Source organism: Grammomys surdaster, unplaced genomic scaffold (genome assembly GCF_004785775.1).
Source record: "Grammomys surdaster isolate TR1022 unplaced genomic scaffold, NIH_TR_1.0 127, whole genome shotgun sequence".
NCBI classification, from domain to species: Eukaryota; Metazoa; Chordata; class Mammalia; order Rodentia; family Muridae; genus Grammomys; species Grammomys surdaster.
Genome location: NW_021604585.1, coordinates 8,644,206 through 8,659,773, shown reverse-complemented (window position 1 = coordinate 8,659,773; position 15,568 = coordinate 8,644,206). Strand labels below are relative to the sequence as shown.

General features: G+C 40.5%; 1 protein-coding gene across 3 annotated transcripts in view; it reads right to left on the bottom strand.

Moving 5' to 3' along the window:
• The window catches only part of Rad51b (RAD51 paralog B), a 502,623-nt gene that overhangs the window by 480,819 nt on the left and 6,236 nt on the right, over positions 1-15,568 (bottom strand). For all 3 annotated transcript variants that reach the window (XM_028789606.1, XM_028789609.1, XM_028789617.1), the window contains exon 5: positions 4,230-4,366. In XM_028789606.1, coding sequence (XP_028645439.1) covers positions 4,230-4,366 — 137 coding nt within the window. The remainder of the gene's footprint in view (positions 1-4,229; positions 4,367-15,568) is intronic.

Genomic DNA, 15,568 nt, shown 5'->3' with positions numbered 1-15,568 from the left:
GGAGACAACAGGAGACTAAACAATCCAGCACTCACACAAGATGAGAACAGTGCCTGTTCCCACGACAAGAGATACAGAGATCTCAAACTACCCTGGGCAACAGGTGGAGTCCTCAGAGGGATTTCACAGTGCTGAGGCTTAATCGGTCTCAAAGACAATCAAAACAATATTAACTATATTATTAAAACAAAAAATCATTCGAGGCCAGCCTGGTCTACAGAGTGAGTTCCAGGACAGCCCGGGCTATAAGAGAAACCCTGTCTCGGAAAAAAAAAAAAATCTAACACCTTAGAAATGTACAATAAAGTCTGGCATCTAACATAGCAAAGTCTAACAACCAATAAGAAAGGGGCTAGAGAAATGGCTTAGCCCTGAAGAGCACTGACTGCTCTTCCAAGGACTCGGTTTCAGCCTAGTACCCACTCAGCAGTTCACAGCCGTCTGTAGAAACCATGGACTGATGCACAGATACACACGCACAGGCAAGCACTCATACACATAAAATGATACATTTTCATTCATAGGTATGTAAAGGAGAAGAAAAAATCTATAGGCAGGACAAAATTAAATCACTAACAAAATACCAGAAATTGTATAGATGACGGCATTATTAAGGTCCTCAGAAACAACTATTTGACATCTCATAAATCTATATAAGTAGCTACAGTAGAGGATAGACCAGTACACTGGGTACTGTAGCCACAAACTCTTTCAGCCACTTTTGCACTGACGGCAGATCTGAAAAACTGCAAACGACTAAGAGCTGGGGGCAGCTCACAGCCTTTTAGGCATCAGTGATGCATGGCCATGTATAGGCAAACACCCATAACATATTTTTTTTTTAATTTTTTAAGGGGGTAGGCAGCACCTGAGAAATGGCACCCAAGGTTGTCTGTTTTCTTGGGTCCACAGGATCATGTGCGTGCGCGCACACACACACACACATACACACACACACATGCATTGCACACATGCCCATGCATTGCACACACAGACACATGCACACTATCTAGCACAGGTACTCACATACATATACATGCAATTGCATGCACATACTCTTGACAGAATCAAGAACTAAAATAAATAGACAGACAGTAGAGATGGTAGAGAATGAAAGAAATAACAAAATCAAAATAGCTGTAAAGAATGCCTGCAGAGATAATACTCTTTCTGAGCTATATCTGAAACAAGAATGTTAAAGCCATGCTTAAGGCAAAGCATATGTGACCTTCGGGTTTAACCTCATCAACACTCCGCAACCATAAACCTGAATAACGACAACCAATCACCCCACAATGTCACTTACAAAATGGATTCTTTAAGATAAGAGAAATAAGCAAACCAGTTTTTCCTTTTACTTAGTGTTTAAACTGAGTTAATCTTTGGCCCTGGTTATAAATTACACCCTTTGAGCAATATAACTCCACAAGCCACAAATCATATATACAACTATTGTTAAGTCACTTGGAGGTTCCTCTCCACTCTGTCAAATCTCAAGAATGCATTATCTCCTTGCACCTCTGCTACATGCTGACTGCCCATTCCATCTTTCCCTGCTTGTCTCCAATAAACATAATATAATGCTTATTTAATTCATATAGATGGGAATTCTCATAGCTGTCAAATTCCCATAGGCTAGAATACAGATCTGTTACTTTGCTTACCCAAGTATGTACGTAAACTTGTGGCATCTAAGACTATACTGTTTTAAGTAGATGTCTAATAGGTCAAACAAATAAAAACAGACATTTTTCTGAATCACCCAGAAGAGGTCGTCCATAATCCTGCACACTCAGCATCTCAGCCTCTCTTTCAAATTCCCTTGGAGTCTCCTATTCCTCCTACCCCCTCTATCTCTTCTTAAGTCCAGAAACAACCTCAGCTCTGGTTAAACATTGACTTACCAACCCAATGCACTTCCAGTTCCTCACTGCTATGAGTCTCACTTTAATTCAAGCAGCAATATAAACAAGTCCTCACAACTCATCGTGATTGCTAGAGAACCTTCTCCCCTCGATTTCCCATTCTCCTACATAGAAGTGGTCTAGTGGGAAATCTGCAGGGGAATTACTGTGGCTAAAGAAAAATCTGCAGGTAAGAAGATGTAAGGAAGTAGATATCCTGTAAACCTCCTTGCTTGGTGATGCTTGCCTTTAATGCCAGCACTCCACCCAGGAAGCAAAGGCAGGCAAATCTCTGTAAATTCAAGGCCAGTCTGGTCTACATAGCAAGTTGCAGGATATCCGGAGATATGTAGAGAGACCATGTCTCATGGATAGATAGATAGATACATACATACATACATACATACATACATACATACATACATAAATAACAAAAATTAAAAAGGATATTTCCTGATGAAAGGTGTGCCTAACCCTTTTTCTTCCCACTAACATATGCACAGAGTGGATACAGATGCCTAAAAACAAACCAGCTTTAGATCCTTTCATCACTGAACAGCTGAAACAGATCTTTACACATTGTTCACGCTGCTGTTCTTTGAGTGTTCAGTTTCCTTGTGGCTGAAAGCTTACTCAACTCGCTGACCATCCAACTCTGATAACCCTAACAGGGTCAAGTAGACGGACAACAGCACAAATAACATGTGACCAGAACCTAAAGAGCAGGCTCCACACATGACCCACCACAGCAGCCTGAAGAGCAGGCTCCACACATGACCCACCACAGCAGCCTCCTGAAGAGCAGGCTCCGTGCATGGCCCCCCACAGCAGCCTCCTGAAGAGCAGGCTCCGTGCATGGCCCACCACAGCAGCCTCCTGAAGAGCAGGCTCCGTGCATGGCCCACCACAGCAGCCTCCTGAAGAGCAGGCTCCGTGCATGGCCCACCACAGCAGCCTCCTGAAGGTAGCGACATCAAAGACACTATGCCTCCAACTCCGCCTTACCCTCCGATTCCTCCGATCCCCTCACCAGACCTCAACCCGCACTCTGTGTGAGAGCAAACCTTGCCCCTTCTCGGGCTATATGAAGAATGAAATAATAACAAAAAACAGTGCAGGTTTTTACCCCTATTCTAAAATAGGGGTAATTATGTAACATACACTAAAATAAATGTTAGCGGACAAAAATTATACCTGTTTGGCACTCCACCTCTGATGTAAATACTAACACTACATGAAAGCAGAAAAGAGAAATAAGTAAATCCAAAATATAGTTAAGACCATATGCAAAGAAGAGAACCACAAGCACGCATCTTCACAAACAGGCAGAGGCTGGCTGTCTCCTGTGACTGCAGTGTGACTTGGTCATCAGCTCCAAACTGAAACCTTCCCTCTGGAAGGAAAGAAGGAAGGAAGGAAGGAAGGAAGGAAGGAAGGAAGGAAGGAAGGAAGGAAGGAAGGAAGGAAGAAGAGGCTCAGAAAACGTACAGGGCCCAAACAGGGAAAGAAACCTACACTTTGACCTTTCCCATGTGTGGTCAGTTACCTTTCCTGTTGCTGGCACCTGACCAAACACCCTGACAAAAGCAACTCAGAGGGAAAAGTTTAGGGTAGAGTGCAGGGCAGCTGATCCTACCACTTCAACTAACCTAATCAAGACAACCCTTCACAAGCCTGCCCAGAGGCTGACCTAACCTAGAGAGTTCTCACAGGGCTACACAGAAACCTGCCTCCTAGGCAATTCTAGATCCTGTCAAGTTGATGATCCATATTAAACGTCATGCCTCATCAGGTCCTTTTTGATCTACTACTATTCAGAGAGAAAAAAAGAAGAGGGTTGCTCATAATGATGTAATTCAAAGAATCAAAAAAAAAAAAAAAATAGCTCCGTGTATCTTGACTAAGAGGTAAGAATTGATCTCCAAATGCATATTTTTCCTATTTGGTGAATATTCATCCATTCACCAATATTTTACTTCTTTCTAGAAATAAAGTATAAAGCAGCTCCCCTTTTGCTCCCAAGTCTTCCCTCGTCCCCGTTTTTACTGGACATCCCTCCCTGTTCCTTCACCTCATCTCTTCACGCCCTTCTAGAAAACACAACTTATACAGGAACCCTGCTTAAGCCAGTAAGAAAGGTATAGAAGAGGAAGAAAAAGTATCCGCTTCCTGGATAGATTTCAAAAGAAAAATTTATTTTAAAACCAGTATCTAGCATCCTTTGTTCTTAAAAGTTAAAATAAGCTTTAACCTGTTTGTAAATGTCCCATGGTGCATAGGAGCTATAAAAGCAAAGCATTATAATAGAGAAATAAAACACCCTACCTCTCAGCGGTAAACGCAGACTCTGTGTCGATGTATACCACAGCCCCTTCCAGTCCTCCCAGGCTGCTGGGTAATGTAGCTAAGACACTCAGCATTATGCAAAACTGAGTTTTCCCACAACCTGGTGGACCTGTAATCTAAAGAAAAACAAAGTGGATCTTATATATGTGTATATAAAATTTGTATAAACATTGTAAGCTAGCCAAAGAAAATATATTAGAATTTGCTGGAAAAAAAAAAAACAATCCCATAACCTTGATTCCAAGAAAGAATAAAGCCCTACTGCCCTAAGAGACATCCACTGCACATAACAAGTTAACTTTTCCCTTATTGGTGGATACCTGGGGTGTATATCCTTGACAGCAATGAGAAAATGTTCGCTCGGTCAGTTACCTTCTATGCTTTGTTACCAGATGTGGAATTATAATTGAGAAAGGCTTGAAGAGTCACTCACTCACTGTATGCTCTCCTGTTGACAAATGACATTGTGAAAATATCACTGGAGAGAAACTGAATGATGGGTAGCATACAGCACAGTCGCCTGTCATTCAGACAGAGTCAGTAGATATGGCATAGTAGCACAGAGCTTGTCTGTCCTGTCTTTCTTTTCATTTTATTTATATTTTTTGAGAAAGGGTGTGGAGAGCCTTTGGGGCTGCTTGGCAGGAATCTGACATTGGCCAAGGACAAGGAAATAGGCTTTAGACGGGAATCTGACTTTGGGCCATGATAAGGAAGTAAGTTCAGGCAGGAGTCTATTTTTAGGCTAAAACAGAGAAGTAATTTCAGTCAGGAACCCAAGTCTTAGGCTAAAACAAAGAAGTAGGCCTCAGGCTTGAATATGACTGTGGGCTAGGACCTAGGACCGGGAAGTAGGCTCAGATACTTTGACATCCAGATGAGCCCTTAGAAACAGTGATCATGAGAGTGATCACAGGGTGATCACAGGACTCTGTATATTATTGCCTTGTTTGTTCCTTGACTGTTTGTTTCTATTGTATTGTTGGTTCCTCAACCTAGAACTGACCTAAATACTTGCATGTAATTAAAAGGGCTTAAAAGAAAAGTTGAATTAAACAAACCTGCCTTCAGCCTCAGAACTGGCTGGGGTCATGCTGCAATTTTGTCTAATTGTCTCTTTTCTTTTAATCCTCACTCCTGCGCTGGAGAACTGGTTGACTGACTGAGCAGGCTTGGTCAAAAGGGTCTCACTGTGTAGCCCTTGGCTAGCCCAGAACTTTCTATGAAGTCCTGGAACTCAAATCTGTCTGCCTCTATCTGCAGCTGAGATTCAAGGAATGTACCACCCATCCAGCTGCACATCTTTTCATCAAAACAAAAACAAAGCTGTGCCCCTCTGTAAGCTCAAGCACTGGCTCACAGTCTTTGCTGTAAGATAACCAGGAAGCCTTTGTGATTCAGTGGCTTCACATAAGCACTCCTCATCCCATCACAGACTACTACAGAGACCCTATATTGTACAGCCCGAGTGCTCTCCCAAAGGCTCAAGCCCTTTGAGCTTTGTCCTCAGCTCAGTGGTGTTAGAGGTAGTTCAAACTAACAGGGTCAGGCTGATGGAAGATAATTAGGTCGGACAGGAGGACAGGAGGGATTATTTTCCCTCTTAGTCCAAAGGCCCATTCTGCACGCAGTACTTTCCTTCTTGCTTCTCTGCCATAATGCAACACAGCCAGGTGGGTTTTACCAACAGGCTAGTGCCATGTTGTTTGGGTCTTCTAGCCACTAGATTCTGAACCAAATAAACCTCCCTACTATATAAAAGTACCGAACCTTCAATATTCTGTTACAGCACATGGTATAGTAATAGACTCAAGTTTCTATAAAATGAAGCAATCTGATACCATCTGAAAGACTCTTTGCCTATCTAACATCAACTTCTTTGTTGTCAGATGCTTAGGAATAAACAAAATAGAGAAGGTAAGAGATTATTTTACAAGAAATAACCATACAACCACCCCTGCACCCAACAATTACCATTTTACTGTACTTACTATGCTATCTTATGATGTACTAATCTGTCCATCTCTCCATCTATTCACCAATAAATTTTGGGTTGCTGTCTTTTGTACTTCAAAGTAAGTCAAAGGCATCAAATATGCTTCCTCCCAAAAATTCTGCATACACACCATTCTATAGAGTTTAATATGTACAGTATTTTCCTTTTGAATTTCTCATGTAAATATTATCTACCATTTGATGAATATTCACACCATATACATACACCATCTAGTAATTCTTTGCTTATGGCACTAGGGGTTGAACTCTGGGGTCTGTGTGTCTAGACAACCACTCTAATGCTGAGCTATAACTTCATCCCTATGTATATTATCGAAACTCCTACTAAATCACATTTTACCACTCCCAGGAAGTGACATATGCATCACTTTCTAGTCGAGTTTTTGCAGGCTAGTGGTACAGGCTTATAATCCTAGCTATTTAAAAGACTGAACAGGCAGAATCAAGGCCCATCTGAGCTACAGAGTGGAGTTCAAGGCCAGCAGAGGCAACGTTTTATCTCAGAATGAGCACTGGAAAAGGATGGCAGTGGACGCCGTCCAGAGGCAGAGTGCTTACCTGGCATGGTTTAGGTCCTGAGTTCTATGTCAGTGCTACAAAAACAAGCAAAAACCAGCATCTGTGTTCAGGAAGTCCTTTATTTCTGAGGATATACCTTCCCTGATAACATCTTTACCTGAATGAGATTGGCTCAAGGAAGAAATTCTTTCTTTTTAAGATATATATATATATATATTTATTTATTTTATGTATATGAGCACACTGTAGCTGTCTTGAGACACACAGAAGAGGGCATCAGATCTCATTACAGATGGTTTTGAGCCACCATGTGGTTGCTGGGAATTGAACTTAGGACCTCTGGAAGAGCAGTTGGTGCTCTTAACCACTGAGCCATCTCTCCAGCCCCTAAGAAAGAAATTCTTAATGGGTTTCATTTTTGCAACAGAGTCTAGCCATTTGCCTAGACCATACTATTTACAGTTTTCAATATTTACAATTTACAATCCTTTTTATTATCTCTACCATCATTGTTGTGATTATTATTACTCTTGATAATTATTGTTGTTACTGCTACTGCTGCTGCTACTTCTCTTCCATACTGTGCATATTCCCACATGTGAAGGTCAAAGAACAACTTTATCCAGTAGATTCTTTCTTCCATCATAGGATCTGGGAACTGAACTCAGGCTTTGGCTGGCATGGCAACCACCTTACTCTCTCATCCATCTCAACGCCCCCCTTAAAAAAATTATTTTTAAAACATGGTCTCACTCTGTAGTCCTGACTAGCCTAGAACTCACTATGTAGTCCAGGCTGGCCTTGAACTCACAAAAATCCCCCTCCATCTGCCTCCTGAGCACTGGGATTAAAGGTGTGTGACAAACCTAGCCAAAACTATTTTTTAATTGATTTAAATATATAGCATTCTCCCTTTGATTGATCAAGAATGAACAATTTGTTTTGGTCACTAGAACTCCACATGCCTTTTATCATTACCAAAGCCAACACAAACCAGGCTGTTCGTTGTGTATCATGACAAGAGAGACTCCAGTCAGTAGAAGTTGCACATAAATTCTGAAACTGAATAAATGCATGCATGCTAGAGCATGAACTGATGGAGAAACGGGGGACAGGCTGTCTGCCTACCACCTTTGTCTATTGCCAGGTCTTGGATTTATTCTCTGATTTAATGAGGTTAAAACTGCTAAAGGCTTGGTGATTTTAGTGGAATGTAATGTAGATAACATATCTGAAAGTATTCAGTAAAGTGTCAAGTACCATGAAAATATACTGTGTTAATTTACTATTCCGTAAGTAAAGTCTCATTTCCTCTGACCTGTCACTTTCATGTACTTCCTTAATACAGTCTGGGGAAACACAATGTCACACGGGTAACAGTAAGAATATCTGGGTTTGTTGGCTTTTTGAGTTTGAATTAAACTATAGTAACTATTTCTAGCATATTCTTCATATATTTTCCTTCTTGTTAGCCGTGTGTGTGTGTGTGTGTGTGTGTGTGTGTGTGTGTGTACTGCCAGTAGTAAAATTTCATTATTTTTCAGCTTTATTTATTGGGGAAAAATATGTCTCAACATTAATAAAGTTAGCTTCAGACAGTTTAGCCTGAATTCTACCATCCAAACCACAAGATTTCAAATTGCGTTCCGTTTCCAGCTTCAACCCTATGATGGTTATAGAGAGAAAACCTGCCAAGCTAGAACAGTCAAAGTCATTTGCTTCTTGGAAACTCAGAGTGAATGAAATATTTGCACACAGAAATACCCAGAAGATAAAAATCATAGTTAAGCTGATACCATGAAAAATGACAAAAAAAAAAAAATACGAAAGAAAAATTCTTAATGAAGGCCAAATATCTGTAGCAACATAGCGAAAAACCAGCGACTCACTTTGCGGAGAAAAACTGCTATTCTCCATAACAGAAAATCTAATATCTTTTTTTAAAAAGCCAATTCACTCCAACCTGAAGTTGGATTGTGTGGGTAGAAAAGAAGGTGAAGTCTGGACCTGCTAGGAACTCAAATCTTACCAAGTCAACTCTGCACATCTGGGATTGGGGTAGCAAAATAGTGTGCACTCTGCCAAGCCACTACTTGGCAGAAGAAAATTAAGGCTTTTCTAGCTCTGATCTGAAACAAGACACTCATTTTTTTTTTTCCTAGCAACCCCCTTCCCCCAACCAAGCATCTAAGTACTTTTCTGTATTTGCTCAAGAATTATGCAGAAATATGATGAGGTTTTCAGACCTACATAATTCATTTTATAACTACCTCTTCAAAACCTAAAACCTGAATCTCAGAAAGGCTACATACAATCAGCCTTGTGAAAGAAGACTGGATCTTAACTTACCGACCTTCAGCATGTGAAAGTTTACATCCAAGACTCTCTCCACCATTACTATATATTGACGACTACTCTGTGTGTGTGTGTGTGTGTGTGTGTGCATGTGTGTGTGAAAAGAGATGATCAGAGCAGGAAAAAACAGGATCTGGAAATGACAAAGATTCCAAGTTGTACAGTAAAAATCAAACAGCATTAAGACATCACCCATTAACAGCACTTCCTGAACATGCTATATGACCCATCCTAAGGCACCATTAGGAATTTCTAAAGTAAGGAATGAATTAAAAAAAAAAACACCAACAGTAAACGCTAAAATCTTGTGTTAACTGGAGCCTTTCACAGCAGCAAGACAGGTAAAGAAATCACGTGAGAGCATCACCATAAGATCCCTACCTGAAATCGTCCCCACTTTTCCCACCACTATGGCTGCAAGTGGGCCAACAAACCCAACTGTAACTGGACAAGACAAAACCTACCTTCACAGGCCTGTAGGTTGATAGAAAGAAAAATTGAGATGTGCTACAGTTCTCAACAGTAATTTAATGACCCATGTAAGTCTTGCGCCTTCCTATTGCAGGCCCTGCAGGTATCTGAGCTTACAAGCCTTGCTCTTACCACCTCCTGTGACCTCCTAGTGGAGGACACACTAGTCTTGCCAATGAGAAGAAAAAACTCCTGAGTTGTGACTTTTACCCATGAGAAAATGGGGGTGTTAAATCAGGACTCTGGTTCCCTTTTGGGAACATTAGAAGAATTTATCCCAACCTAAAACTGTCCCATAGAAGAAGGACACTTATTTCATGAAAAAAAGCTTATAAATGACCCAGGAAATACAAATAATGTAAATATTTGGGCGTGCTCACAGGTTGGTCTTCCAAAGGTACCTGTGAACCAAGATACACAGACTTGACATCTTTTAACTGACGAGAGCTTGGGCCCATTCCCTAGACAGTAATCTCTAGATCATAAAATGAAACTACCTTTTGGTGATACCTTTTTAAAGCTTCTTTTCATTCATTTGTTAGTTTGTTTGCTTGGGGTACATCACAGTGTGCGGATGGAGATCAGAGGACAACCAGCACAAGTCAGCTGTCTCCTCCCACCACACGGCTCCTAGGAATGGACTCGGTGGCAAGCACCTCTACCCACAGAGACATCCTGCCACCCCCTGGCAAGACAACACATTTAAATACAACTCTAATTTTATCTACTCACAGTAACACCTATCTTGTGGAATTTTAGCAAGGATGGTATTGACCCCAGGAGTAAAACTCCTTTTTTTTTGATGAAACGGTAGCTTATTGTTTTCCATTTGCACAGATAGACAGACACACAGTACAGAAACAAATGCATGGCATATCTACAACATTAAATTTTCCATGGATAGTGAAGATAGAAGAGAGTTAGGGAAAAAAAGCAAAGGCTCCTTAATTTATGATAATAAAAAATGGTTGATAATCATTGGCATAATACAAACATCTAAAGCTTAGGCTCCAGAATTATCTTCAGTGTTCCTTTTCAGTCTATAATAGATTCCAAATTACTTGTTTATATATTCCACAAGTAAGAAATCCTGGTTCTGTGAGGCAATATGACAAAGGCCCCGGCTCACAGGACTGCTGTTTCTGAGGCTCTTCGTGAGCACTGCTCTGATTCTACTTCCTACCTTGGTGCTGTTACTGATGATGTAACTAGCGGTACCCAGATTCAGCAAGTTCACATAAGTTAAAATTGATGATAAATGCATTCTGGGATTAAAAGTTAAGGACAAGCAGCTATAAAAATGACAAGAGGATGTTCCTAGATGTATGTTTACTCCCTCAATCACTTCCAGACCTTTAAATGAGAAACACAATTGCGTGATGCAGTGATGCTATCCATACCTGTATTACTTGTCTACTTTGGTAACCAATTACCACAGATTCAGAAGCCTAAAAGAAGACTTATTCATTATCATAGACTTCTAGAGGTCTGATTCTTGATGGGCTGGACAGAACACTGCATAAGATCTCATGAGGTAAAAAAAAAAAAAAAAGATCTCATGAGACTAAAATCAAGTTCTCAGCTGTACTGGGCTCCAGTTTGCAAAACTCAGTGTCAACTCCCAGGCCTACCCAGGTTCTTGGCAAAATCTGTGCTGCTGCTCTCGGTCTGAGGTTTCTTTCTTGTGTTCATCTGAGAGCTTGGAACGTACTTATTGTTCCTGGTGGCCACATGCATTCTTGGTCATATGCCCACTTCATCTCCAAACCAGCAATACCATCAGAACCCCCCATGCTTTGAATCTGTCTTCCTCATATCAGTGTGAGAACAATCACTGCTTCAGAGAGTTCACAGGACGAGATCTAGGTGCTTTCCTGTGAAAGTCAGTGAGCCATATAACATGCCTTAATTATGGCAACGACATCTCACCATACTCACAAATACCAGGGCTGAGAGTACAGTGTCATTGGGAGGTGTCTTAGTCACTGCTCTCTTGCTCTGAAGAGACACAATGACCACAGCAACTCTTAGAAAAGAAACCATTTAATTAGGAGCTGGCTTACAGTTTCAGAGGCTTAGTTCACTGTCATCATGGCAGGGAGCATGGCAGCATCCAAGCATAATGCTGGAGAAGTATCTGAGAGCTACATCCTGATCAGAAAACAGACACACTGGACCTGGCATAGGCTTTTGAAACCTCAAAGTCCGCTCCAGTGACACACTTCTTCCAACAAGGCCACACACACCTACTTCACCATGACCACACCTTCTAATCTTTCTAATCCTCAAATGGCGTCACTCCCTGATGACTGAGCATTCAAATATATGAGCCTGTTGGGGCCACTCTTACTCAAACCACCACAGGAAGCCACTTTAGAAATTTCGCCAGATACAATGTCTCTGAGAACAAAGACCTAGTACCTTAATAAATTAAAGGGTTTTTTTATTACATGTACATATAAATGCATACATACGTATGTATGCACACTAGTGGATAGCCAATCTCTCAGATGGACCCAGTGATCCTCACCCTTTGCATTCCTTCCTTTTGTGGTCCCCTCCACATATCTGGTTTGTCTGTGTGTCTAACAGACTATATAAGAAATGATGGCACATAACTTCTAAGACTGCCATTTCTATCTTGTTCCCTTGGTTCATATGTGTATATATGTGTGTGTGTGTGTGTGTGTGTGTGTGTGTGTGTGTGTGTGTGTATATACATATATATGGAGTCAGCTGTCATAGCATGAAGACACTCTAACACTCCTTTGGAGAGGTTCACATGGCAAAGAACTCCCCAGCCATGTAAGTGAGCCACCTTGAAGGTGGCAGTTCAGACAATGCCAGCCTAGGCCAATCCTCTGACTGTAATCTCACAGAAGATCTGAACCAGAAACATCCAACTAAGCTGCTCTCAAATTCTTGACCCAAAAAATCTGTATGAAGAAAAATAAACATGGTTTTAGCCATTAAGCTTTGAAGTGATTTGTTAAGTGATGTCTAAAGATACACAAAATGAAGAAATATATAACTTTAAAAACATTTAAGGAGGGGCTGGAGAAATGACTCAGCGGTTAAGAGCACTGACTGCTCTTCCAGAGGTCCTGAGTTCAATTCCCAGCAACCACATGGTGGCTCACAACCATCCGTAATGAGATTGGATGCCCTATTCTGGTGTGTCCGAAAACAGCGACAGTGTACTCATAAATAAAATAATAAATAAATCTTTAAAAAAAAAACATTTAAGGAAAAAAGCTCCTAAAAGACTCATTAAATGTATGTTCATCAGTAAAATTTCTTAAGTGCACTATTCCAATTTTTAAACAAATTTATATAAATTGATATTAAATGTATATGAATAAATATTTAAAAACTACTACACTCTGAAATTGTAATAACATTAAAAACTTCCAAACCTAGGCTGGAAAGATAGCTCAGCAGTTAAGAGCACTTAAGGCTCTTGCAATTCCTAACATGTGCTTAAACCTTTAGTTACCTTAAAAACGCCTTGTGAATGGAACTAAACAGAAATGACTATGAATTGCTTACGTTCATGTGAAGCGCTTATGGGAAGCAAATGTATAAGGGATGAAAATGGATCAATTGCCTGGGCTTGGGATGGGAGTGAGGATTCACTACAAGTGGAACAGCAATGACTTTGTAACTACAGTGTCACTGCCATGGTGACTGCACAGCCACAAGCTTACTTAAATCATACTTAGTTACAATGCTTGGATTCCAGGGTATTTAGATTATGCCTAAATAAAGCTGTTTTTAAAGTATCCAAATGACCTCTAAAAGATCCTCACTATTTAGAAAAAAATAAAATTAAGACCCTAAAGATAGACAAAGTCTGACTATACCAAGGTAAGAAGGTATGATCCGGGGAGAATTTCTGTGCACGGTTAGTGGGAGTAGGAGCCAGCACAGCACTCTGGAGGACAATCGGTCCTGGCTGTGTGAGGTTACCCCCATGCATACTCTACAACCACCAAACCATTCCAGGGCAGATGCTGGAAGCAGTGGCCACACAGAAAATTCTTCAGGCTTTGCATATCATATGGTCTCTGTCACAGCTAATTAAACTCTGCTCTTATATCACAAGACAACCACACACAAAATGTAAACAAATGAGCTCGGCCATAAAACTTTATTTATACAAACAGGCAGTGAGCTGAGTTTAACTGCTGGGTGATGGTTCTCTAATTCCTGCCCCAGAGAAAAATTTCCATATGCTATCCAGCAGCTATGTACAAAAATATCCACAGGACTTACTCATATTAGCAGCAAGTGAGAAGCAACAGAAATGTCCACTAATAACAAAAGGAGTAAACTGTGACATATATTTCCAAAATGAAATATAATACAGCAATAAAAATTATGTTCTTGCAACCTGAGATAACATGAAAAAAATCTTTGAAATAACATTACGTCAGAAAAGCAATTCATTAAGAAGACATGAGATACTACTGAATCACAAATATATGATTTTTAAAGTTCAAGCATAATCAAAACAAAATCTGTGTGTCTTTTATGTAATCGTAAAGTAGAAGGAAACTACAGAGAATGGTAAAAATTCAGGCTGCAGCTAAACTAAGGTATTCCCTGCATGTAACTGAAAGCCCTCAGAAGATTCTAGAAATGACATGGATGGAGGCAGGCCGTAAAGAATTTGTTACTAGTCAGCATTATAAGCCAGTCAGGTGGATCACAGCAAAACCCTCGCAAGGTTTCTAACTTCCATTTGAATTCAAACAGAATTTTGACAAAGTGAGGAGGAAATCACCATAGAACTCAAAGATAAAATACATGCATTGGTCACTCTTCTTTAGATTCCTCTTTTTTCCTGTGTAAGTAAATTTACAGCTCCATCAATATAACCCTTAATTTACCTGGTCCAGCCGCATCGCAAAAATGATTGTGTAAAGTGTAATTCTGGCACCATCTAGTGGCAATACATGATAACAACAAGCCCTTCGGTTTGCTCGTCCACTCATCCACTACTTATTTAATAGGCATCTACTAGACATAGCAGTCTTTAAATCTCTCTAAGAATATAAGAAATAAAATATTCCCTAAAACAGGATTCCTATCTTTAAGAAAAAATTCATTTAAATTATGATTATGAGAACTACGAGAAACTGCTGGGGATGTAGTTCAGTGAGCCAGACATTGCCTAAGATGCTTGAAGCCCTGGGTTCAATACCTAGGACCGCACGCGAGCGCACGCGAGCGCACGCGCACACACTCACTCATATGCAGTGTGTCTGCTCTTAGAAGATTACTTCTAAACTTTTCTGGCAAGAAGTTCTTACAGGTGCCACACCCATAGACGCCAATGCAGCTTTCAAAGAAGAGAACCATAGTGCCCTTGAAGGGCTTTCATCTTACTGAAACTTCATTCCAAAGGCACAGCCTAATTGTCCCTTCACTTACACTGAAGAGAACTTGTCATAAGCAGTGGTGTGATCACCAAGGACAACCCCACTTCCACTGAGAGACGGGAGCAAGAACATCATGAGAAGATCAGGCAACTGTGAAGACCCCAGTCGGGGAGAAACAGCAGAAAACAGCACCAGCGTGCCAGATGTGAGTGAGCCTCCTAGGAGTCAGCATCCCTGGGTTTCTAAAGCTGTGGCTCACAGCAGGCATTACCAACATCACTAAGCTCAGACACTCCGGAAGACACTGACAAGTCAGTGTCTATTGTTGCTTTAAGCCACTTAGCTTGAGGATAGCTCACTATTCAACAACATAAAATAATACAGCAAGTTATCGCTTCCTAGAGTCAAATGCTATCAATAGCACGAAACAAAACTAACTCGCTATAGTTTAATATGTTACTTGCTCAAATATTATCAGAATTGATTCACACTAGGAATCTACAAAGTAGAGATCCTTATTTTAATGCACTCAATGGTTTCCTAATACTCTTTTCATAATATTCACCATTGCAT